Source organism: Corvus kubaryi, unplaced genomic scaffold (assembly GCF_017639235.1).
Source record: "Corvus kubaryi isolate FWS band 111438036 unplaced genomic scaffold, C.kubaryi_AGA036_p1.0 split3-73, whole genome shotgun sequence".
Lineage (NCBI taxonomy): Eukaryota > Metazoa > Chordata > Aves > Passeriformes > Corvidae > Corvus > Corvus kubaryi.
In genome coordinates, this window is record NW_024582091.1 from 26,050,561 (window position 1) to 26,074,478 (window position 23,918).

At 40.6% G+C, this 23,918-nt stretch overlaps 1 protein-coding gene across 5 annotated transcripts in view; it reads right to left on the reverse strand.

Annotated features, from left to right (window-relative positions):
• Positions 1-16,109, reverse strand: part of SLC22A16 (solute carrier family 22 member 16) — a 35,782-nt gene extending 19,673 nt beyond the window's left edge. Inside the window, exons 1-2 of one of the 5 annotated variants that reach the window (XM_042016636.1) lie at positions 16,022-16,109; positions 15,588-15,771 (exon numbers count right to left, since the gene is read on the reverse strand). In XM_042016636.1, the coding sequence (XP_041872570.1) occupies positions 15,588-15,613 (26 nt within the window). In that variant the 5' untranslated portion in view covers positions 15,614-15,771; positions 16,022-16,109. Of the gene's footprint in view, positions 1-7,637; positions 7,743-13,375; positions 13,484-14,600; positions 14,729-15,587 lie in introns of those variants that run through there. The other 4 variants (XM_042016638.1, XM_042016635.1, XM_042016639.1 and 1 more) reach the window with 4 other exon arrangements.
• Between the last annotated feature and the right edge of the window lie 7,809 nt (positions 16,110-23,918).

The following is a 23,918-nucleotide window of genomic DNA, read 5'->3' on the forward strand; positions in this document are numbered from 1 at the left end:
GAAAAATATATTTATGCCTTTTTTTTTTTGTTGGAGAGGCTTGAAGGGAGATAACTTTTAAGGATAGAGACTGAGAAGATAGCATAAAACAATGCACTATATTTATTTTTACAAATTCAAAGCCCAACAGTATCACCAGGGCTATAAGCAGGTCTAGTTAATCTCTGCTCTTACTACTCACTTGAGAGTTTTATCTTCTCTCTTCCTGAACATTTCTTGTGATCATACTTCAATGACCATTTTGACAGACTACTCCACTGTCAAATCTTTCTGTTGGAAAGTTTCTCATTAAATCTAATCTCTATGTCCCCTTTTCAAATGTAAGACTATTATTAGCTTATAAAACACCCTGGTACAACCTTGAATAAATCTTCCTTTCCTTTTATCATTTCATTGTACAGGATTCTCAGTTATCCTCCTCCTCTTACTGTCTACAACCATACAAACTACAGTCTGTTACCCTTTCCTTTTCTTTATGTCCTTTCTTTTTTTCCACCTGTAAAATGCAATAAAGGATTCATTTTAAAGAAATATCTGTCATGCCATATTTCACCCATCTTTCAAGGGCTTAACTTAAAATTAGATATAGTTTATTCTTGTAAAAACCTTCTTCCATTTTCAATGTTATGAAAATCTTACTCCGTTTCAATAAAGAAATCCACTCTGTAGCACCATTATTTTTCTTAACTAATTTGCACTACCAATGCTACGCAAACATAAAATGTCAGACAGAATACCAGATATACATTAACAGACATAATTTATGCTGAATATGGCTTCATTTAAGAATGGGAAAATGTGTATTTAGAGCAAAATGACCGTGTTATTCAGAATTGTGCAGAAGGGATTGCAATGCAGTTTTTAACCTCTACCTGCTCAATAAAAGAGCCAAGAAGCAGGCAGGGGAAGTGGGAATAGCAGGGAATAAGGCCTGATGTGAAGTTAGAAAAGCATGTGGATGCATTCTGCACCACATTAACAAGCTGCTTCCCTGCCTGCAAAAACTATTTACTGCTCTCTCCAGTAAAACTCCACACTGGGCTGGCTAAGCCTCTCTCTGTATATACTCTGTATATGCATATTTTTGTATATACAAAACACACAAAAACTATCCTGAAAGCCCTGTTCTGCTGTGAAGGCAAAATCCACTACTGACTACAGCAGTGTTGTAACAGCATTCCCACTGATCCTAGATTGAAAAACCCAACCTTATGAGCTGCTGGCAATCTCCTGTGGGTAGGAAGAGCTTTTCTTCCAGAAAGACCAGTGGTGTAAATGTCAGGAAATTCCTTAACCTGTATAGTTACCAAAGAGGAATTAATTGGACCATTAGGGACAACACAAAGCATGAAATGTGTGTAGGGAGGTCGATATTTAGGGATGTAGGAAGATAAGTATGTAGGGATGGGAGGAGATGGGAGAATATTACAGGAGCATGGAATTTTGGTTTCCAGAACAGCTGGAGGTTGAAAAGGGACAAAGACACAGGTCCAGCCTCAGGACAGACAGAGGCTTGCTGGAACAGAGACTGGGGTGGCAGAGAGTGTTGAGTGAGGAGGAGCACAGAGCTGCTGCCTCCTCTACTGCCACCTGGGATCCCTGAGTTGTATCTCAGAGCCCATGCTGTGGCTATGCCGATGCCCTTCCCCAGTCTCAGAGCCCTGGGACCTTGGCCTGTGGTCACACGATGGCTGAGCAGCCTCTGGCCTTTGCAGGAGCCTGGAGAAGCCCCCAGGAAGCTCTGCTGGGCCAGGAGGTCACAGCACAACATACACAGGTCATACACTTCACTGACCCTGAGGCACAGGTTAAAGTCTAGGCTGTCCTTGCTCCCTACTGTAAATCATTAACTTTTTTCCCTAATTCTTAATTTAAGAACACCAAACTGATAAGAAAGTCCTTTATTACTGAGCTTAAATCTCTCTGCTGCAGACAAACATATACTATAATCCCTATATTAACCTCTGCAAACTCAATTTGAAAAGTTAAAAGTTCCCTGAATAAAGAAATACTGTTGCTCATGCACCAAAATGGTAAGTAAATATCATTGCAGGAGCAAAAAATACTATTGAAAGTCACCAAAAAGAAAGCAAATTCTGTGATTTATTTTCCTGGACTGATCTCAAAAAGGGCAGATTTTGGCAATGGTATTTTATATGCCAGTCATCTTCACATACACACATCAGATTATGTAACATAAATTGTTGCAGACAGTCATTTTCAATAACCTCTTTTACAGATACGTTTTTATTTTTAAAAAACACACTTTTTGCAATTCAAAAGGAGTTCTGTGAACATGATGACTGTCCTAAAAGGTATGATAATTTCTCTCAGTGTTTTTCCATCTCTTCAGTGACTTGCCATGGGAGATAATTATTTGGCAAGTACATTTTGTCACTCTTGCCAAGAGTGTCAAATATAGAAGTCAAGAAGACTTTACAGGTTACTGCTCCAGTATAGAGATGCTTAATGAATGCCAGAAGTCAAATGAACCTAAAATTGTCTTCACAAAAGCTTGAGCAAGATACAACATGAAAATGTTCCAGTCCCTCTTAAAATATTTGTGAAATTTCTCTACAGTTATTTTTTTTCAGTTTGCAGCTCACAGTAAAAAAAAGATCTTTGCATTTTCTATTTCCTCTGCACAAGTTTTAAGATCTCACCAGTAAGAAAAGAACTGGTAATATCATGTCAGTACCGGAATATAAGAAATACTGTTCCAGAAAGACAATGAACCAGATCTCAGATCACTGTTCCTCTGGTTGTAGTCTCATGACACAACATCTCTGTGGCCCTGTCACTGTAAGATATTGTCTCCCTTCTCTTTTGCCACTGTTTATTCACGCCCTTGAGACACAGTGCACTCTGCCCTCAGCTGTGGTGGTACTTCTTTTGTACACCACCTGTGAACTTTGTCTGGCAAACTGATCTGACTTGAACAAAAAGTCAAAATAGATACTAAATTTTAAAAAGGAAAAGCAACAAGCTAGACTAGTTGCTCAGTCTAATTTATATTGCATCCGTGCAAATAATCCACACCAGTCTATTTGAAAGGTGGTGCATCTGGCATGCAAAAAATAGTTGAAGTGCACATTGCCACATATATGTTAGAGAATAAATCCCCAGCCTAAGAGTACTTCTAGCATTGTCAGTTATTGCAGTGTATAGCAGGCACAAAACTTCTTGTTGGAGACTAATTTTATGTTAAATTAAATATGATTCTGATTTCCTTGTCTGTCCATCAAAAAGAGAAAAGAGGAAATTACAGGATACTCATCAAAACTGAATATAAACATTTAAAATCATTTTAGTGTAGAATAGACTCACAAAACTGCTCTGTAATTAGCAAAAGATTTGTACTATTCCACAGGCTTCACACAAACTATTTTTACTGCTTGTCTTCTCAACTACCTCATTTGTCAGTTGCTTAAGTCAGAAAACACAGTATGTTTTTGTTGTGCAGTGTACACTCAACAGGATGGATTCAGTGGAAAGAAATTTCTAGATATTTACTATTTCTGAAAAAAAAAAAGTGTTCAGTAACCACTTTAACCTCTGTATTCCATCCTGGATTGGTTGGTTTCTTTTTCATGAGAGAAAAGCCATTCAGCATTCTTTCCACTCTAAACCAAAAAGCTGTGATGCACTTCCACATTTATTTTTTGAGAAGAAAGGAACTGAATGTGACTCAAGAGTATTTTTGCTATGTTGCAGAGATACAGATTTAGAAGCAGCTTTAAATATACAACATGTACAGCCTTATTTGACTTATGGTGTCAAGAATAAATCTCCTTCCCTCCAAAGGGCAGTTTAAACTATGCTGAGAGTCTCAACCCACATGGTTATTTCCAGAATTTGTTTTCAGAGGCAGCAGATGCTGTGCTGGATGTCTAGTTTGAATGTATCAACAGCACAGAGGCAACAGGAATAAGGAAAAGTATGGAGATCAGGAAGACCCCAGGTTTTATATATCACCACTGATGACAATGCAAAGCATCAACGTGCAGTCACCAAACAGCAGACATCAAATCATTCTCACAATTGTTTAAAGCTGATTCTCTGAGGAATTCACTTCTATCTCATTAAACCTATGCACATTTGCCTTTGATTAAGACAAGTCTGGCATTTGTTCACCAGAGTCAAGAAGAAAAATACATTGGCTGCTCACTACTGCATATTTCATATGACAGCTTAGATGAAGAAAGTCACATCAGCATGAGAATAAAAAAATAGTGTTATAGACTTAAGGGCCATACTTAAAATATTTTTTTGAAACTTAATAGAACAGTTCTTCATTTTTGACCATTTAAATCAGGCAGATAAGATTCCTGTCATCACCTGTGACAAAATAAATATTGCTGGGTTTCAACAGTTTAGTAACACAGCTTTCACCTAAGGACAGCCACGCACAGCTGAAAGGGAGCTGCTGCTAAAGGTGCCCCAATGTTCCTTGCTGTCCCTCTGCCAAGGGTTGCTGCACCCAGGGGAGAGCCAGGCAGGAGGACAGTTTGATCATGGCTCAGCCACTCCAGCCCAATGCCCAACCATCTCGTTCAAATGGCAGTAAAACTGGGAAAGACAGGATCTGGATTTGCACTCAAGCAACCAAGGTACGCTCATAAACACTCCACTCGACTTTCCTGGGAAAGCAACCTCTGATTAAGGGGGAGCACATCACTGGGAGCAACAGCAATTCCAACACTGGAGTCAGTATTTTTTTATTCTAGTTACCCACTTGCCCTTTCTGCTTTACACGTGTTAAGGATATATGCCAGGTAATTTAATTAAGAAAGAGCATGACCATGCAGTTTGCAAGCTATTTAGCTTTGTTTTGGAATTATTTTGACTTGTGTTAAACACAGCAGAGTGGTTACACTTGAACAGTAGTACACTTCAGGCTCTATACTTGGAGGTTTCTATTCCAGGAATGGCATTTCTATAAACATCTACCATTTAGAAAATTAGCATGCACTCTCTATGACATATTGCTAGCATTACTTGTCACAGGGAAAACTCAATTCTAGTTTCTTTGGTAACACTGTTTTCTTTTGGTCAGCCTCTGTTTTGTGGACAAATCCAAATTAGGTATTTCATTCCTTTCTACACTGCACCGTTTCCATCATCTTATGTAAGCAAATAATTTCAAATCATAATCTGTAAAGTGTCTAATAGAATTTAAGTGGTTTTATTGAGATTCCATCTAATTATAGACATAGGCAGTACTTCATTTATAAACTGTTATATTTCATTCTTCCTTTCCCATTTAGGAAATCGGATGTTTTCTGCTGGTTACATTGCTGACACAATGGACTAATTTTGTTCAAATCAGTTTATATTTATTTTATCTGATTTCTCTTTCTGTGTATAATCCTGAAATAAAACTAGCTGGTTGTCATATTAATTACATTCTTACTCATTTGTTATTCTATTTACATATTTCTTCTGCAAAACTCTGAATCTGTTGTAGCTGATGGTACAAACACATGAATTGAATATCTGCTTCACAGTGGTGAAAACTGCCCATTCTGAAGCAATTCTTCTTCAAAGATTAATTCACAAAGTAATTAAGCCTTACAGTTGTCATAGTTATATTACACCTTTTAAGAACTCTCTTTTTTTGGTTTTCTATTTATAGTCACACTTAAGAAGATCTGGATACAGACAGCTCATTTTCAGTCTGAATTCTACATAAATTCTCTTCACATGATGCCACACATTGTTAAACATACTACCCAAAGTTTTAAACTTCTGTATTGGAAAATTTATTCCTTCCTGCCTGGAAAATGATTGTAAAATTAGTCACTCTTACTGGTTTTTGAAAATTCTCATGGGAAAAGGTAAAACAAGTGAGAAATCTGTGTAATTAAGAACACTGGACATCACTTTCCTATGAAATGTTTGTAACCATTCCTGCACATACAAGTAGCTTCCTAGTTTTCAGTTAGAAATAATAGGGAATATTAGCTCCATGGATCAAAATATGTTTAAATGATTTCTTGAGAGAAATGTAATGGAATTTTGTGTTTCTCCATTCTGTCAATCTTCCTTAATATAAAGCAGTGATTTTATCCATAGCATTACTTTTGCAGCCTCAAATATGATGAAGGTAGTTTGGTGTATTTCTATGGGCTACATAAAGCAGTTTTAACTAGATAAGATGTCATTTTACTCTCCCTGGCTCCATTTGCAATTCTTACAATGTTCTTTGTTAATTCTGACATTCACCATAGTGACTCTTTATCAAAAGCAAAACCAAAAAGCTAAAGTAGATACCTTTGCTTTATTAGCTTTTTATGAATATTTCATTTTTAAAAAATACCATTTAACAAGATGTTACATTAAGGGAATTAAGTGTCAGATAATGCTGGCTTCTAAAATTTGGGACAAAGTCAACACGTAAATCAAAGCATCACTTTAGAAAAGGCAACAGTGTCAGCCACAGATTCTTTGCTGCTGAAGAGAATACTGCCAGTTGCAATCCTACTTATATGGAATCCTACACTTGTAATTCTATACCTCTACAGCTTGGAGAAAGGGATTCAATTTAATGCAGACTCTGGTATAGTCAAAGTATTTTCTTCTGTTAAACATGGTTTAGCTTCTGGAATTGTTTAAGTACACACATATGTAGTGGCTAACTTGTACATGAGAAATAAAATAGCCTCCACACCAACAGCTCTTCTCCCTGTCTGTAACAGAGTAGCTTGTATCTTCTACAGGCTTTGTTAAAACCCAGTTAGGACACTGAAGAGCAGTAAAATGTAGCTCCTTTCTTCCTCTCTCTTCACTGTGCTGATGATCCACCAATCGTTAATAGCTCTTGGGAGGGTTCAGGTTAGTTGCCCTGACAGCATATCTTCTCCAAGGCAAGGCAAGTTATCTCTAAACCCACAGAAAAGATAGTTACTGAGCACAAGAGGACTTTCAACTTCTTTTGCAGGTTCATAGCTCATCTTGTCTCCAAACTATTCCTCTTCACTGCAAATGCATAACGCATTCTTTACTTCCACAGTACTGTCAGGTTCTTTCCTTGAGTCTTTCTCTTATTGTATCTCATACAAGGGAATGATCTGGAATAATGCTATATTCTAACTTCACGTTAATATTTACAAGTGATATAGAGGTCCCATTCTCCACAAGAATAAAGAAGCTGAATTCTGCTCAGACCTACCAGGATTCTTCTACATAAATCTACTTTTGTACTAACTGCCCCCTCTATTCTCAATGAGTGAGGCAGAACTGAGGTTGGCTACACTGATCTACAAAGGATGACAGTTCTTTGAGGAGCCTAAAATACAAGTGTAAATGAGATGAGGTCCCAGTTGCTCTGAAGCTGGAACTAACATGAATTATCTCTCTCAGAAAGGTTGAGCTGTAGCAACTTCTTGGTATTCCCAGTTCTGCTGACATACACCAGTTCTAAAGACATGAAAACAGATCAAACAACAATTTGTTCTGGAATATGATACATAAATATAAATTATTTAAATGAAATGTGATATCATCAGTATAATTTCACCATGCTTACTGTACACTTTGATGCAATATGTATACAGTATGTAATCCATAAACATCTATACTATTTCTCTAGATCCCCTTTCCACTTGGAGAGGAACCACAGACAAACCAGGATTTACCTTGTCCTAAACCACATATTGAAAACAAGACAGACGGATCATGCCCTTAATGTTCCATTTCTCCCCCTGGACAAGGTGACTTAGCAGAGATGTCTGAAGTTTACACAACAAGCCTGTAAAGATACTGAGATGAGCTCATTAGTGCCATGATTTGGACAGCTGATTTCCCCACACAGCTAGGACAGACTTTTACAGATGTATCAGGTAGGAACTTAGATGCTTCCATATCTCTTTCACAACTTAGGGAGGAGAAAGAAATCACTATATGGCTGGAAAAGTTCAGGCCATGGTGGATGTAACACATGTAAATGGCACTGAAGTCCATCCAAAGTGTGGTTCTGATTGCTCTTCATAGAGCAGCAAATTATTCCCAGTTCTTTGAAGCACCTTTTCAGCACTTCTTTTCTACTTCTTGCTGCCTTATTGGCCTTTTCCATCTATTCTCCAGGGCTTGTCCTGTATTCTTGCCTCAGCACCACTGCGGTGGCTGCATCTCTGATGCAGCTACCTAATAGTAATGCCTCCAGATAGTAGGAAGAGCAAACCTAACTTCACCTCTTGAGGAAAACATCTTCTTGAGGAAAGGGTTCAGTTTATGATCCAAGGGATGGTGCTTCTAGATTCCTCAAATCCTATTTTCACCACATGTGGTTTTCAAAAAACATCTGCTCTGCATGAGGTGAGCACTATAGTTTGGCCACCAGTGTACCATATTAAGGTGTACATTAGCTCTCTTGGCAGTTTCAGTATTTTCCAAAGACAGCTAAGATTTGTCTCCAAGTGTATGGACAATTTGACAGATCAACCATCACTATTAGTACTTGTAAATCTCTGTCTTCTAGAGTTTGTTGTCACACTTTTTCCAGTCTTGCCATTGTAACCAAGATACAGCTACCTCACCTGGTATCTTCTCTGGCTTGCTATTTTTTCCGTATTTCTGAAAAGTTGAGAATCTCATGTCCTTGCTCAGCTGCTATAGCTTCATGCCTCGAGCTACCTTAAATAAAATGTCAGTAGTGTATGTATCTGTCTCAGTACCATCCTTGTTGTGTATAGCAAAACTGTGGCACAGAAATTGTCACAGAATGTGCTAAAGGCTCCTGGGGCCTTCAAAAAATTCCCTGAATTTAAAGGTGTTTTCTACCTGCGTGATTTTACTACCTGCAAATATTAGTCAAACTTTCCATGAGTAAGGCCTCTTATAAAAATTTCCTTCCAACTCTGAGATACCTTAGTACTGCTGAAAATCATTACTATTATGAGAAAATTACTGACAGAGCTTTTTTAGGAATGGTATCCCAGTCCCAGGCATTGTATTACAGGGAACACACTGTCCAGTGCCTTACATATTTCATTTTCATTCACACCATAATACTTCAGGATGAAACAGCTGATCATCAGCTCCTTGACGTGTGTGATAATTGCCTTATGCTGCCATAACTGTGTCTATGCTACAACTTGGTATAGAAGCCACCCTGGGGGGTTGGCGACATTTCAGAGGTGAATCTCAGCCGTCTGGTTTACAAATCATAATTGATTTACCAGCTTTAAGTTTCAGTGTTGCTCGCATTGCAGGTTCTAGCCTTAGAGAAGTAATGGATAGTATAGGTGCAATTTCATGCTGCTTTTTAGTCATTTTTCTATTATTGTAATCTACTTTTTAATCTGCTTCTCTTACTATAATCTACTTTTTCAAGCCAGAAACAGGCAGGCACCTCCAGGGTGAAGATGCCAGCACGTTCTGTGGCAGAACAGTTTTGTCTGTGCAGATCTTGCTTTAGACTGCCCCCAGCATGACCTGGATCCCAGCAAATGCTGTTAGTACCTCTCGCAGACCACACTGCTGGTGCATTGCCACCATCATTCCGGAGCATTTGCCAGTATCCAGCTTAGGTTCTGAGTCTTGAGAATATTTCCACTTTTGCCTAGTCAGGCATAGATAATAAGGCCTTTGTTTAAGCTGCTAGAGTTTGCTCTCTCAAAACACATGGGCTGTCTCATTTCTCCAAGGTTATTATGATGCCGTTCAACCAACAGGATTAAGTACTATTTGCAAAATATCCCTCCCCCCCACCCCAAAAAAAGGGGCAAAAAAAGAAATGCTGCCAAGTCCCCCTGTTTCATCCTATGAACATGTGAAATTAGCACAGGCTGATTCAGATGTTATAGTTATAAGAACACTTATCAAACATTTCTGTCAAACATCACCCCTGACTAGGAGCCAAAGGAGGACTTGGATTTGAGATTCTTCTGTCTAGCACATTCAAGTAAATACAAACAGCTGCCCACTGGTACACTTTGAAAACTGAATGACAGATATGTTGCAATAAATATTTCCACTGTATGAGGTAGCATATGGGAAAAAAAAAGGACTTTTTTGAAAACAATCTCCAAACCACAGCATTTTGTTCATCTTAAGCAAACTACTCAAAGATTAAACAGAAATTCACATTATATTGTTTAAAAATACTAATTTTGTGTAGAATGTACTAAATACTAAATGTACTAGTATCTCAGAAAAATCCTGTAATGCTTCCATTTGTTTAATTAAAATTCATCTGTTCAAATGCGGAATATTAATACAACAGTCTGCTTCTCCATACTAACTTGAAAAACGAAAAGCAATTTCTTTCCATGTCTCACAAGCACACTTCTCCACTTGAAAAATGTGGTTTTGTTGGGAAAGAATCTTTCAAGGTATCTGTAAAATACATGAGTTTGAAAAATCATTGCTGGAAAGTGTTCTTTTTTTCTTTTTGTGAAAAGAAGTGGTGAGCACAATCTTTGAGATACTTGGGACTCCATGTTATTTGATACAAACCAAGAATTTCTGGAAATAACATGAACACAGCACAATCTGCAGATGTAATCTGCTCACAAGAGCTGTGAAAAAAGAGAGAGGATAAGGGCAACAGCATGGAAAGAGGAGCCTGGAAAAGTTCCAAGATGTGAAAAGAAGACAGACTGTTTGGTGTAAAGCTTTAGAAGTGAACCAAGAACTCTGCAAAGTAGGGAGAAGAGAAACAGTGTTAGCACTGGCCACTCAAATATTGCTTCTATGGCACTGACCAGCAGTGCCTGCACTGTAGAAGCCCACTACAAAGAATTTCTACAAAAGTCAAGCAAGTTTTTGAGGTAAGCAGAGTCTCTCATATGCTTATAAACACTAGAAAAGTTCCAGGGTAATTAAGGGAAAATGGTGAAACTGTTGGTAACTGTATTACTGTCTGCTAAACCCCACCTTTGGCTGCAACAGGTGAGTGTTCTATCCAAACACACAGCCTGTCCTGCTTCCCTCCTCCTCACAGCAGCCATTGCTAATCTTTGGTTTGCTTGCTTCTAAAGTCCGAACTGTAGCAACTCCACTGACCAGGCAAAAAGTTCATAGAAGACAACAGTGCAAAGATGTCAAAACCTGAATAAATACATAAACATCTCAGTAAAGATAAATAGCAGTAATTTTTAATTTATTAGATAGTCTAGCTGCTAGTAAAATGTATTATTTATAAAACCAACATTTGAAAATCCAGGTAACTTTCTAAACTTTGTAAAAGACAGAATATTTCAGAAGAAAAGGCAATCTTTTAAAAGATTCTGGAAATATTCATTACAAAATCTGGAAATAGTGTCAGTGACACCCAATCTTCCTCTCTCTCCCTGACAATTTTCACCACCTGTTTTTGGCTAAAGTATAAGCCAAGATTTGAAAACTGTTAATCAGAAGGAAAATGCTGCGTACTGTGTAAGCTGCATCTCATAGCTACCAGACGTTCCAGCTGGGAAATCAAATCCTTACTCTCATCCACACTTACCATAAGGGGTACCTCCCCAGATCTCTCTCTAGACAGTTATTCCGGATTAGATCATGTCTCCACTCAGCACACTGCCATGGTGCAGATCAGAGCGACAGAATACACAGCCTGTTCCTCACCAGCAACCACATATGTAAGTTTTGTGTCCTGCTGGTAGATTAAAGTCACTGAAGTCATTAGAAGTCCTCTAGTTTACCTGGGAATTGCATGTGCAGGCAGTGTGAGCCAGCCAGCCAGCTCCTAAGGCTCACCTACCCACTATGCACACACTTTGCTACCAACCTTATGCCCTTTGGTCACGTCTCCCTTTCCCCAGCACAGGGCCTACCAGTGACAGCCAGTGTCTGACTGTACCTGATGGGCCCTTGAGAGGGTTCTTGGAGTTGGAGTGTGTGGGCAGAGAGGGGCTGAGGCTGGAGGCTGAGAGGAAGAGCCCAAAGGTGCAGTCTGGCAGGATCTGCTGCATGGGAGAAGGGTGCAGTTCACTGCAGGTAAACTGTGAGCTTTAAGGCTTGGCAACCCTTTCGTGATGAGGCCATCTGAGTCACAGAGCACTATTTGTCCGTCATCCAGTCTCTGCAATAGTGACCGGTGATCTCATGCTCTGCAGACAGACTCAAGAACAATGTTTAAAACAACCTTCTTGAATTTATAGGCCACAGTTGCTACCCATGCCCAAATTCAAAGGCATAAAGTCCTTCTTTACTGGCATAGCATACAGAAGCCATTACGTTTTTATGGTCGTTCATGCATGTCTCAAGACCCTACTAAGAACAATGACATCACTGAGATTTGTGAAAGAGAGTCCAAACAGAAAACAAAATATTGTCAGCATCCATGTGAATGTAAATTCCATAAAATTCACAATCTTAATTGATGGGAATGGTTTATATATTATCTGTGTATTAACAACTTCTATATAGCTATATATTATATATTACATATATATAGAATGCATATATACTATCTCCATATTTATATATGTATGAACAGCTGCTCATTCTCTACTGCATCTGTCGGATTTTAAGAAAATCAAAACAGTCTCAAAATACTAACAGTCATGCTTGGATTGCTCAGAATCTGTCAGTCAAATCTACAGAATCTATATATAGTGCATAGGTTATATGGGCCATATGGGAATTGCTCGAACTGAAGAAATGAACAATTGATTATCTGTCAGTGCCATGATGCTGCAAACTGAGCAGAACTAACTTCATGGTTGCAGTTATGAACAGCTTTTCATATGAAATATGATCATCTATCTAGCACTATCAAGTGATTTAAAAGATTTTTTTACAATATTTTTAAATAGCTCCACCCACCATAAGCTGCTATTATACTTACTATATTATACTATATATACTATACTATACCACTAGTGTGGTCTTTGAAATCTTAAACAGCCGTAAGTCTAACAGGACTATGCAAATTTTGGTACCCTGCATCTCATCTCAAAGCTCCTTAACTTAAAGCAGCTCCTATTGAACTGCATCTCAAATACTCTGCTTCCTAGATGTGAGGCTATTTCTGTAAAATTGGTCTCATTTTAATTGCAAGGAGTAGTTTTGAAAAACTTAGATAAAATATTGATAAATGTTCTCAAGTAGGAAAACTACTCTGGTAATAAAAAATAACTACTTTTGTGTTATTTCAGTATTCAGTGTCAAGCACCTGCTTTCCACAAAGAGCACACAAAACAGAACAAGAGCAGCAGTAAAATTAACTGATTGCTAGGATTTCTCTCCTAGTTCACACAGAACAAGGTACTTTTGTTGCTGACCTAGAACTGATAACAAATGAGATTTTGTTCAGATAGATGTGCCTGTAAGTCACAACTTAGTCAAATATCTAATTTAAGCACAGGTGCCAGTTAAGCAAGACAATGTTTTTCCATCCTAACTATCTGAAGAGGCTATTGATACCCACCACTACTGCTTGCACATGATATTAAGAGCCTCTCCTGCTGCAGTTCAGACACTTCTAGCATTACAAGGAGCTCCCAGGCCTTGTCCAAAATGCCGCTCCTGCCTGCCCCTGAGAGAAGATCAACATCGTGTGTTAGGCTGGCTCACTGGTCACCGAGCTAGAAAGCACAACACTGCAATTCAACAGCTTGAACTCGTAGCCAAATTGTGACACATGGGTCTATTCCAGCCATCTGCTCCAAACCCCATGATGATCAGCACATTACGGAAGTGCAGAAGAGAGCTCACTGGGAGGATGTGCGCCCATTAGCCTTAATATTCATATCCTCTAAAACTTAATTTCCTTGCTTTTCTTCTCCATTACCCACTATAAGCAGAGTCTCAGCCCCGCATCCAGAGCTACAGAAGCATACACACACACACACACACACGCCATGTCTGTGTACCCATCTAACAAACCCAGGCCTCTGTACACACACGCCCCATAGCCACAAGGCACACCAAAGGAAACTCGCCACCAGGCACCACACCACTTGCCCTACGGGTAAACCTTTGCTGATAAGGATACATGCATATACTCCATATCCATCTAACACAGGCAACAAACCCAGGAGTGTCACACAGTGCTTCCCTGCATACTGCTTATCAGCCCTGAAGTGCATAGGCTGTTCCAGACCCTGGGGCTCTGTGTGTGTGTGTGTCCGTGCAAGAAATGTGTGTGTTAAGTGTCTAAAGTGCATGGCCACGGATGCGTGGCTGCGTGCACAGTGCGTGGGGATGCACGTGGTGCCGGCAGGTCTGTGAGGCCATGTGGGAACGGGTGCCGTGTGGGTGCCTGTGTGAGCGCGGCACGCACAGAGATGTGGTGCACGGTGTGAGTGAGCACTCGCGTGCGTGTGGAAAAGTGTATGGGGGTGTGTGTAGAGTGCTGCAAACACAAGCAGCAGCGCCAGTCTGTTTAGTGTGAGTTCATACACCGCGCTGCGGTGTGCGTAAGTGCCGGTGTCTGTGCGCGTGTGACAGTCCCTGTGCATGTGTCGCTGTGACGGCCGCTGCGTGTCTGTGCGAGTGCCCTGCAGCAGCCTGCGCGATGCCGTGCGCACACGCGGTGCACGGCGCTGTGTCCCCCTGGGGTAGCTGTGACACCCGGCCAGGGCGGGCGCCCACGAGTCCCCGCTCGGGGATGTCCGGGTGTGACAGCCGCGTGCGCGGGGCACCCCCAGTACCTGCCGAAATGTCCCAGGGAGTCGAAGAGCCGCTCGGAGCTGAGAGCCATGGCGGGGCAAGCCGGGAGCCTCGGTGTCGCTGTCCCGGCGGTGCGGGAAAGAGGCACTGTACTGTCCTGTCCCGTCCCGTCCCGTCCGTCCCCCGCCCGCCCCCTGCGCCCCGCCCGCCCGCGGGGAGAATGGGCGGGCGGGAATAACGGCCGCGCCCAACGGCCCCGCTCGAGCCGCCCCCGGGAGCCGGACCCGGGAGCCCGACCCGGGAGCCCGACCCGGGAGCCCTCCTGGAGGCGGCCCTGCGCGCCCCGACGTGGCTCCGGGCCAGTCACGGCCCCCGTGTTGCCACGGTGGGGCTTTGGCTCCCTGGCGAGAGGCTCAATCGCCCGCACTGACCGAGCACCTCAGCCCGCTCATGTTTTTCAAGTTAAAACGAAATTAAAGGAGGCAGTTATATGCTTAAATCCTCCTGTTGCAATCCCATAATCCAGTATATTTAGGATCTTGCGTATTTCACATGGACATTTTCAATTAAAGGAGGGTAAAACCAATTTTTTTTTCACAGGGCAATATCTGAATCATTTTTAGTAGCCTTACAATCTGCACTGCTATTTGGATACATCACCTTCCCTCCCTGCCCCCAAAGTTTCAGCACAAAATGTAAAACAGAATTATCATTTAATAAAAGCAGAATATGTAATGTGTCCCATATCTGCTTGACTGTCATTAGTTCTCAAATTTGTAATTAAGCCTCAATTACATTTGGATTTACTTTTCTGCCGTGCCCGTAGTAGGCCAAGATAATCAGTTTGAAAATGTTTAAGGATTAGCAAAGCGAGTTGCAACAGAAGAATTTTCTAATTAACTTAGCAGAGGGTTTTGTTGGAATAGATACACTTTAGCGGTCCAGCCATTCTGGTCTCTGAGAATTAGGCAAGATACAGGGAAAAAAAAACCAAAACAAACTGTTGCAGGTGCAGCTCTCATACTTACAGCTTTTCTTCCCTAGAGATCTTCATTTTCCTTCTCGGATAGATACAAGTTGCAAGTTTTCCCTGCTCTGAGCAAGGACGTGGACCAGATGCCCTCCAAAGTCTCCTTCCAACCTAAATTATTTATGAGTCTGTGATGAAAGACACGTTTTCCAGCAGCTTTCATGATCTCTTTCTGGGCTGCTCTATTGAAAAACACAGGAGACAAAAAACCAAAACAAATCAGCAAAAAACCCCAAGTAAATTCAACATTATTACTTGCATATTTCACTTTTTAGGAAGCACAGAAAAAGCTGAGAGGTAAACCCCTGTTAAATCCCTGGAATTCAACATTCTATCTCCAAAACTTGACCCAAACCCTTCTGCTACCACACTCAGGCTCCACTGCCTCACAGGGAAATGTGCCTTTAAGAGGCTCTGGCACCAAGCAAGTACCACAACTGTTCCTCTCCACAGAGCAGATGTTGGGGCTTCAGGATGACAATCTGTTCCAGCATAGACCTGGAAAAAGCAGATGTTTGTCAGGCTCCTTGGCTCTGAGTGACTCTTGACCACACCAGCAAAATGAGCAAATAGTAAGTTACACAACCAGGAACCTGAATAATAAGTTCAGCAGAGGACTGCTCCTTGCACCTAGTGAGTTGTTAGGCCCCTCACCTCATCTACCAGCTCTGAAGGCCTTGCTGCTTCTGACAAAGGCTCCCCATATGTCTCTGTGCATCTGCAAAGGACATTTTTAACACTGAATCTAGACTTTGCTGCAGTTACTTTCTTAGGATATGTAAGCCAGAAAGCTTAAGGATAGATTTGTTTTCTTTCAGTAAGAATTTTTGAATTGCTTCAGTTTTACCTTGTAAATACCAGCATTAAATTTAACACTCCTAGGGGTTTTTGGTCTGTTTGTTTGTTTTTCCTGCAGAATATTTTTCAGATTTAAAATGATATGTGCTTGAATACAGCAGAGGTACTTCAACAAAGCATTTCTTTCTTCAAAGAGCCGCACCAGTCAAATAATTATTCGCATAAACAAACACCAGTGAATAGTAAACATTCTGGTTAAATATTGTGTTGCTGGTCATGTGCCTGGTTTTAATGTCTTGCTTCCTGCAAGTAAATTAATCAGTTTTCAACAGCATTATCGTATGTAGTGAATAACTGGTTTTGGTGTAAAAGTTGAGCACAAGAGAAAACCTAATCACTTCCAGCACCATTTTTTAAGCCTAAAAGGATCCATAAATAGTTTTTTCTCTTTGGAATCTCTTGTAGCCATTGTACACATTTCTACGCTTGTCTCTTTGATAATATCATGACTTTATTGCCCATAGCAGAGTAAAGGAAAGAAATTTGCATGCATTCCTATTAAAGTTAATAACAATGCCTGCATTTCTAAAGGTTATTAGTGTAATGTCTTCAATGTCTGCTCTCTTAAACTTGTGGTGGTCAGAACTTAGCCTTGTTTCTTTCAAGCCTGTGAAGATGCACAACATGGTTTAGGTCTGCCTTTTCTCCTATCTTGTTATGCCAATCCTACATGAAGTAGTAACTGTGCTTTTAGTCCCCATCATTCCTCACTGAGTTGTTTTTCACCAGGAACCAGGAAATAGTCATAGTACTGTTCACATACAGTACACAGCTCTCTTTCCAAAGGATTGTGTTCCATGATAAACTCTTGTGCAACAGAAAATACAGGGAACATCAAAGAAGAAATGATAGATTCCTGTAATTAAAATGTGTCAAGGTGAGGTCATCCACATCCAAGCTCTATTTATTCAAGAATTTTAGGAATCTTATTAGGGATTTATTCAGAAGAAACTGAAGCAAGACTGTTATCCCTTTCCTATAATGTCTTTAGGTGAACATCAAGGGTGTTCCCAACAGACAAACACTTTTTAGGGTATTCCAGAAGTTTAAAATATTGGTCTTTCAATCCTGCAAGGAGAATGTGGGACAGTTCGTCACAAAAAACTTCAGTTAGTCTCATTTCTGGCACTCATAAGCAGGCTGTTGTTCAACAGAGACATTTGATGCTGCGCAATCCTTGAGGAAGGAATGAACTTTACAACTTGTAATGGGTGAAGAGACGGCTTACAAAATAATCTCCTTCAGTCTGACATTCCCACGAGGAAAAATCCAGCACCTACTGGTAAGGGCTGTTCGTGGTCTCCCCTTTTTTAAGCCAAATTACAGTGTCACCAATACCTGAGAAGTGTTTGAGGAACATGTCTGTGACATGGTTCTAATGCATGCATGTTTGTACACAGAGTTTCACATTGCAGCTGAACCTGAAACACCAAAGTGGTGTGGATGGCAGATAACTGGCAGTGTTGCCAACATCATTCAAGGGACACAGATAATGACTTCATAAATAGAGCCAATTCCTGACCCTTCCCCCACTCCTTTTGACAAGGTTTGTAGCCCAGAGACGAGGAGCAGTGCAGGAACTGTAGCTGTGTCAAGCAAGAAACACCACAGTAGATCTACCTATTGCCTACTTTCCCCCAGGCTTTCAAGTAGAGTCCATCCATGAATGCTCTCTTGACATCTGCTTTTATCACACTCGTGAAAAAAACCCTCACTGAAATCAACCACAACACATCTTGAACATAACCTTTCACTTCCTGTTTTGAAGTTAAAAATTTCTGCTTCCTTGTAGGAAAAAGCCCACAGGACCCATGGCAAATGTATTTATCAATGAAAACACAGCTTCTAGAAAGTAAGCCCAAAACAAGCTTTACTTGCATAAATGTGTGTCAGCTATTGAATTGCTGGTGTTGAAGAACACTTGCAGAAAACTCGTCTTTACGGAAAGTTAGGCAGCAGTGCAGATGTTACTTTTATCTGCTAGAAAGTAAACCAAGGCAATATATGAGTTTTGCTTTGGCAATTTGGAAGTTTTGCGATTACATTGCAGTAGCTTGTTCATCATTTTGTATTTAACAGACTTACAAACGTGGGCAGCAGCGTAGCAAGCAGGTTGATAAAGCAGATCAGCACATGTACCCAGCTAAGCAAAAACTTTTGAGTCTTCTGAACTACAGGGAATGAACTCTGCAATTACCTGATTTCTCATGAGTTCAAGCATTGTCTCATCAGTCTGAAAGAACCAGAGCTGTAGCAAGGTTGATGGGAGAGTCGTTTGTTGGCAGCTGCTACAAATTTGCTCAATATACCTTGTTTTTCTCCCTGCTGCTGCTCAAAGCAGGCCAGGCAGGCACGAGGCAGTGGCAGCAGCCCAAAGTCATTCACTGTGGCTTTGGCTGTATTTTTTCTTCCACTGTCTCCTGGACAGGACTCTAGAATAATCATGAGAGGCTCCCCTAGAGAACTCACTCAAGGTTTCTGCTCAGTGCAATGAATGCCCAGACAGGATTTTGGAAGCCTAGTGAGCGTCTCCTAGCTGTGCTGTGGATGCCAGCAAGGATACATCTAACCAGGATACTTCAGTGTGGGCCATTTGAGCTTCGCATTTTCAAGAGCTCTTCCTCCACAGTGTGCTTTTGTCTTTAGTTATTGCAGCCATACAGATGTTGAATGCATATGAACAGAGTGTTTCATCATGGAGACTTTCTTTACTGGTCCAATATGAATAAATATCCCTCTTGAATAATCTAAAAATCATACAGAAATTCAGAAAAACAAGTTGAATGTTCAGGAAAACAATGAAATCTTTACAGGTCATTACTCCATCTCAACTCTCTGGGGTAACAGAAGACCATGTAAGGAAGATGGCAATGAGAATTTATCTGAGTATTGTTTCAGTTTTGGACTACCTCTAAGGGTGTACACTTAGAGTTTGCCTTCTAGAGAAAGTAGAAGCTAAACTCCATCTTCACAACACAGTTCTTCAGGAATGCCTTATGAAAGACAGCAAAATCTGATAGATGTCGTAAAAATACATTTTTAGCAAAAGTTTAAAGAAAATTCTGAAGAGAGTGCTGTAATTAAACATAAAACAGTACACTCAAAATCCCACCTTTGATTTTTATTTAATTATTATGAAAGAGGGCAGATTTATGTTAGATATAAAGAAGAAATTCTTTACTGTGAGGGTGATGAGGCACTGGCACAGGTTGCCCAGAGAAGCTGCGGATGCCCCATCCCTGAAAGTGTTCAAGGCCAGGTTGGATGGGCTTGGAGCAACTTGGTCTAGTGGAAGGTGTTCCTGTCCACAGCAGGGGGATTGGAACTGGATGATCTTTAAGCTCCCTTCCAACCCAAACAATTCTATGATTCCATCATTATTCCCTTAGCAGGTTTCCTCCCTTCCTGTATCCAGTGATTCCATACTCACCAGGACACAGCACCAGAAAGCACCCAGCAGACACAGGCTCAGAGGCAAATATACTCTCAGCTCTGTCTGCTCTAAGGTTTTCACCACAACATCCTGGACACTGATGTGACCAGCAAAGTGACAGTGTGGCCTTGTGAACTCCCATGAGACCTCCTAAAACAGCAGCATTGACTGCAACAGCAGTGTTAGCAGGGTTACAAACTTATTCTCTGCCAGTCTGTATTTAGTTGGGGAAACCGAGAAGGCGTCTTTACAATATGCATCATTTAGAATATCCTACATTTTATGCTGGTTATATTTTGATCCTTAGTACCTTTCTTACCAAAATATATAGGTAAGAAAATGCTTCAAAGAGGGTAAAGGGAGCTCACAGTTCAATTTTGTAATCTTGTTACAAGGAAAACAAAGAAGTGACTAGAATTTATGCTGCATTAGAACCTGAATAAGGAAAAAATACAATAACCAAGTGGTCCTATACACTAGCAGAGACAGAGTGTAAATCAACTAGAAGCTGAAGGTTTAAGCCAGATTCATTAAAATAGGAAACAAGGTCCATGGCCATAGCAAAAATTGTAAATAATTACTGAAACCATCAACCAAAGGAACCAATGCATTCTCCACTCCTTGAAATTTTCTAATCATCAAATTAGATGTTCTTCTACAGATAGATATCTATTTGCTTATATAGAGATATTCTCATATACAGAAATATTTATTAAATGAGTTACATAATAATCCAAGTGGAAAGCGTATATCTTTCATTATGCAGATGATCAGACATGCAAGAAGTGCCTTCTAATTTACAAATATATTCGGAGAGAAAACTGATGAGGTGAAATTTTTGTTGCAGTTGATTAGTAAAGCCACACTGGCAATTACTGAATTCCTTTTGCTGCCATGCTGATGTTTAGAGCCCTTTTTGAAAACTGGAGTTTCTTTGGGACCTCACAGAAAAGCATTGTGGCTCCTTAACAGTGCTTAACAGTGCGGAAAAACCAGCAGCACATCATGTTAGCTTAAGCTATTTAGCATGATTAACCAAGGACACAGATCTGACAGATTTAGATGAAGTGACTGAAGATGATACCAGTACCAGGTGTCTACGCCATGCCATCTGCTTGATGCTTCAGCAAATATATGGTCTGTGAAACATCCTGGATGAGGATCAGATTTCGTATTATTTGGCCTTCTCTGTGTTGGCAGAAACATGGGCTGGACCTGAGTACCAGCAGTATCTTAAACCCCTGCATTTGGACTCCCAGATCCTGTCTGTTGGTGGTCTCAGCAGCGAGGAAGTGGCAGCAGAGACTTCAGAGCAGGAAGGACTCCAAGAACAAGCACCTCGGGGATCTGGAATGCATACTGTGTGTACTGTACACTGCAAAATAACACCCTGGCTAATAAAGCAGACCAGGCTTCAACAGGATCTACTCATTTTCTAATGTAATATGACTTTAACATATGGTAAAGAGCAATGAAGAGTAACTGAAAATTCTGAGAAAAAATTACTTCCTTATTGCAAGAAAAGTACCAAAAATGAGAGACACATTTTGTGTGTGTTGCACAACAGTCAGATGGAGACTATATGAGGATATGCAGCCAGGTATTGTCAGACACTCTCACCATTTGAAGGCAAAAATTTTAGACAATTTTGTCAACAGATTCAGAAAATATTGCCACACACAATTATAGAAGCGCAATTATTCTGCATACCATTTAGGGATACAAAATGCCATGGGTGAATTTGCATTCACTGGGCTGCTTGCATTTAGGCTATGCAGAGTCAAAGAAAAAGGAGGCTGAGTTTCCAAAGACACATGCAAGCATCCCTCAATCAGAAAGCCCAACCTCAGGCTGATGTTGACTACATAAACACTTTAAAAATTTAAATATTGCTGCCAAGCTGAGACAGGTAAAATCCACAAATGGCTAGAAAGCAAATCCAAGTTCTAATTCTACAACCTTGTTGAAGCACAACCCCATGGAAAACCTCGTGCCAAGTCCTGTGGCCATGTCCATTGTTTCTTAAGAGGTATGGAGAAGCCACTCTCATCAAGCAATACTCCAGACTGGTTTTTCTATGCAAAAGCTGAGCAAGGGAAACAGAATTAAGTGAAGAATATGCCAAAGCCAAGCAGCACAGATGGATAACACTATAGCAAGGACCTTCCAGGAGAAGCCCTGCCAAGAGATGGTCTTGTCTCTTCTTATAGGCATACCACCACTCCTAGACAACAGAAGGAAGAAAACTTACATCGTTTGTAAAATCATTTGAGCAAAATTCGATGGCAGAGTTGGCTATTATGCACTTAGCTGTAACTGTTTGATTTCCTGTACCAGGCAATTCATATCTGGGTAGAGAATCCCACAACAGATGTCATTTCACACTATGTAGCACACACCCTGCACCAAGAAACCTTTGCATTTCCTGTGCCCCCCCCTCACTTAAAGGAGCTATCAACAACCACTACTAGCTTAACCTGATACCAGCTGAAGCTGTCCCTCCTTTTTGCTTCTGAAATTGGCCTATATGACTATTCCAGATTTGCAGGGCCCTGTGTTCTTTAGACAAATATGAAAGTACAACATGAATTTTGGTGACATGCTAGAGAAGCCAATATCCTATCCCAGGCATTTCAGCTGCTTTGCTTTCACTTTGATACACTCATCTCTTCAATCTTGCAGTGGAAATGACCTGGACTACACCAATATTTTTTTTCCAGTTGCTTTACTCCCAGTTGACCCAGTTTATTCCTTTACTGGATTTGCTAATGCCTGCTATATGCTATAAGACGACAGTGAGGCAGGTACACCCAGCAAGTACTTGCCAAGTCTTTGGGATTAACAGTTTGTTTAGTATTCCTCCTACACCCTGTCATGCTGGCTTGTGTGAGATTTCAAGCAGAAAGCAGTGATTATTCAGGATGCTGCTCCTGTTACTTTTGAATTTGTTTGGCTGCCTCGAGAGGAACTGAACCAAGACTGCACAGGCTCGAGGACTTCCAGTCCTCTCAAGACAATTATTTTAAGGTACTAAATATAGTTTTCATTCAGAACAAATCACACAGGATGCACAGCTGAGTTTTCCAAAGGGCATTATTAAAACACGCAAGGCTCAATGTAAGTACTTGATTTTAATACCAAATCAAACCACTCAGTGTTTTGACAGCTCAAAACTCAGCAACTTGGGAAACTAAAGTAGTGATTTTGTGTGCTTATGATACATAACCTGTTTCTCTGAGATTCCCCAATATACAAACAAAAATCATCCCAGGACAGCTACTCCTGACATAAACTCAGGTAGATGGAAAAATTTGGTCCACCATCCTACAACACTACTTGAATTCAGATGGAAAAAACAGGCAAAGAGTTGTGAAATAAAACAAGTAAAATAGTGAGGCTCTGCATTTTCTTCCATTTGTTTGAGAAACATCAAGCTATGATTGATTTGAAGCATACATGAAGAAGATAGAGGGGACCAAAAAAAAAAAGAAAATTTGTGGCTTTGGATGTGTTACCAAAGTGCTTGTTCCAACAAGCTGGGTCTCTTCCCTGGTAAAGAAAAATGAGCTGAAATATTTTTTTTCATTAGAATTTGCCAATTCAGTGATGTTGAAATATTTTGTGGAAAGGCTATGACTTTGGCAAAGTTTCAGAAGAGCCCACACTTGTCCTAAGCTGTGCATCAGCACCATTCACTGGCTGCCTAACAAGGAGTCATCTACTAGCAACACAAGCTGCTCTATTTTCAGCTTCTCAGGAGCCCCTGGGCCCACAATTTCCAGGATGTGAGACTTGCTGCTTTCTCCAGTGGCAAGGTTGCAGTCCCTTCCATAGAAAACCTGATGTATTGGAGTTTTGTAGCTAGGTGGAACAAGACCAAAATACTAAAATGCCTTGTGGCAGTGTCAGAGGAGGCTCCCAGCACAACCTCCTAACTCAGCAGTTGTTCCATTGGCAACAGGCACAGGAGAGAGCAACAGGCATTGCTTGTGCAGGGATGTGGGCTGTGATTGCTGCGGCACATTGCAAATGCCAAGA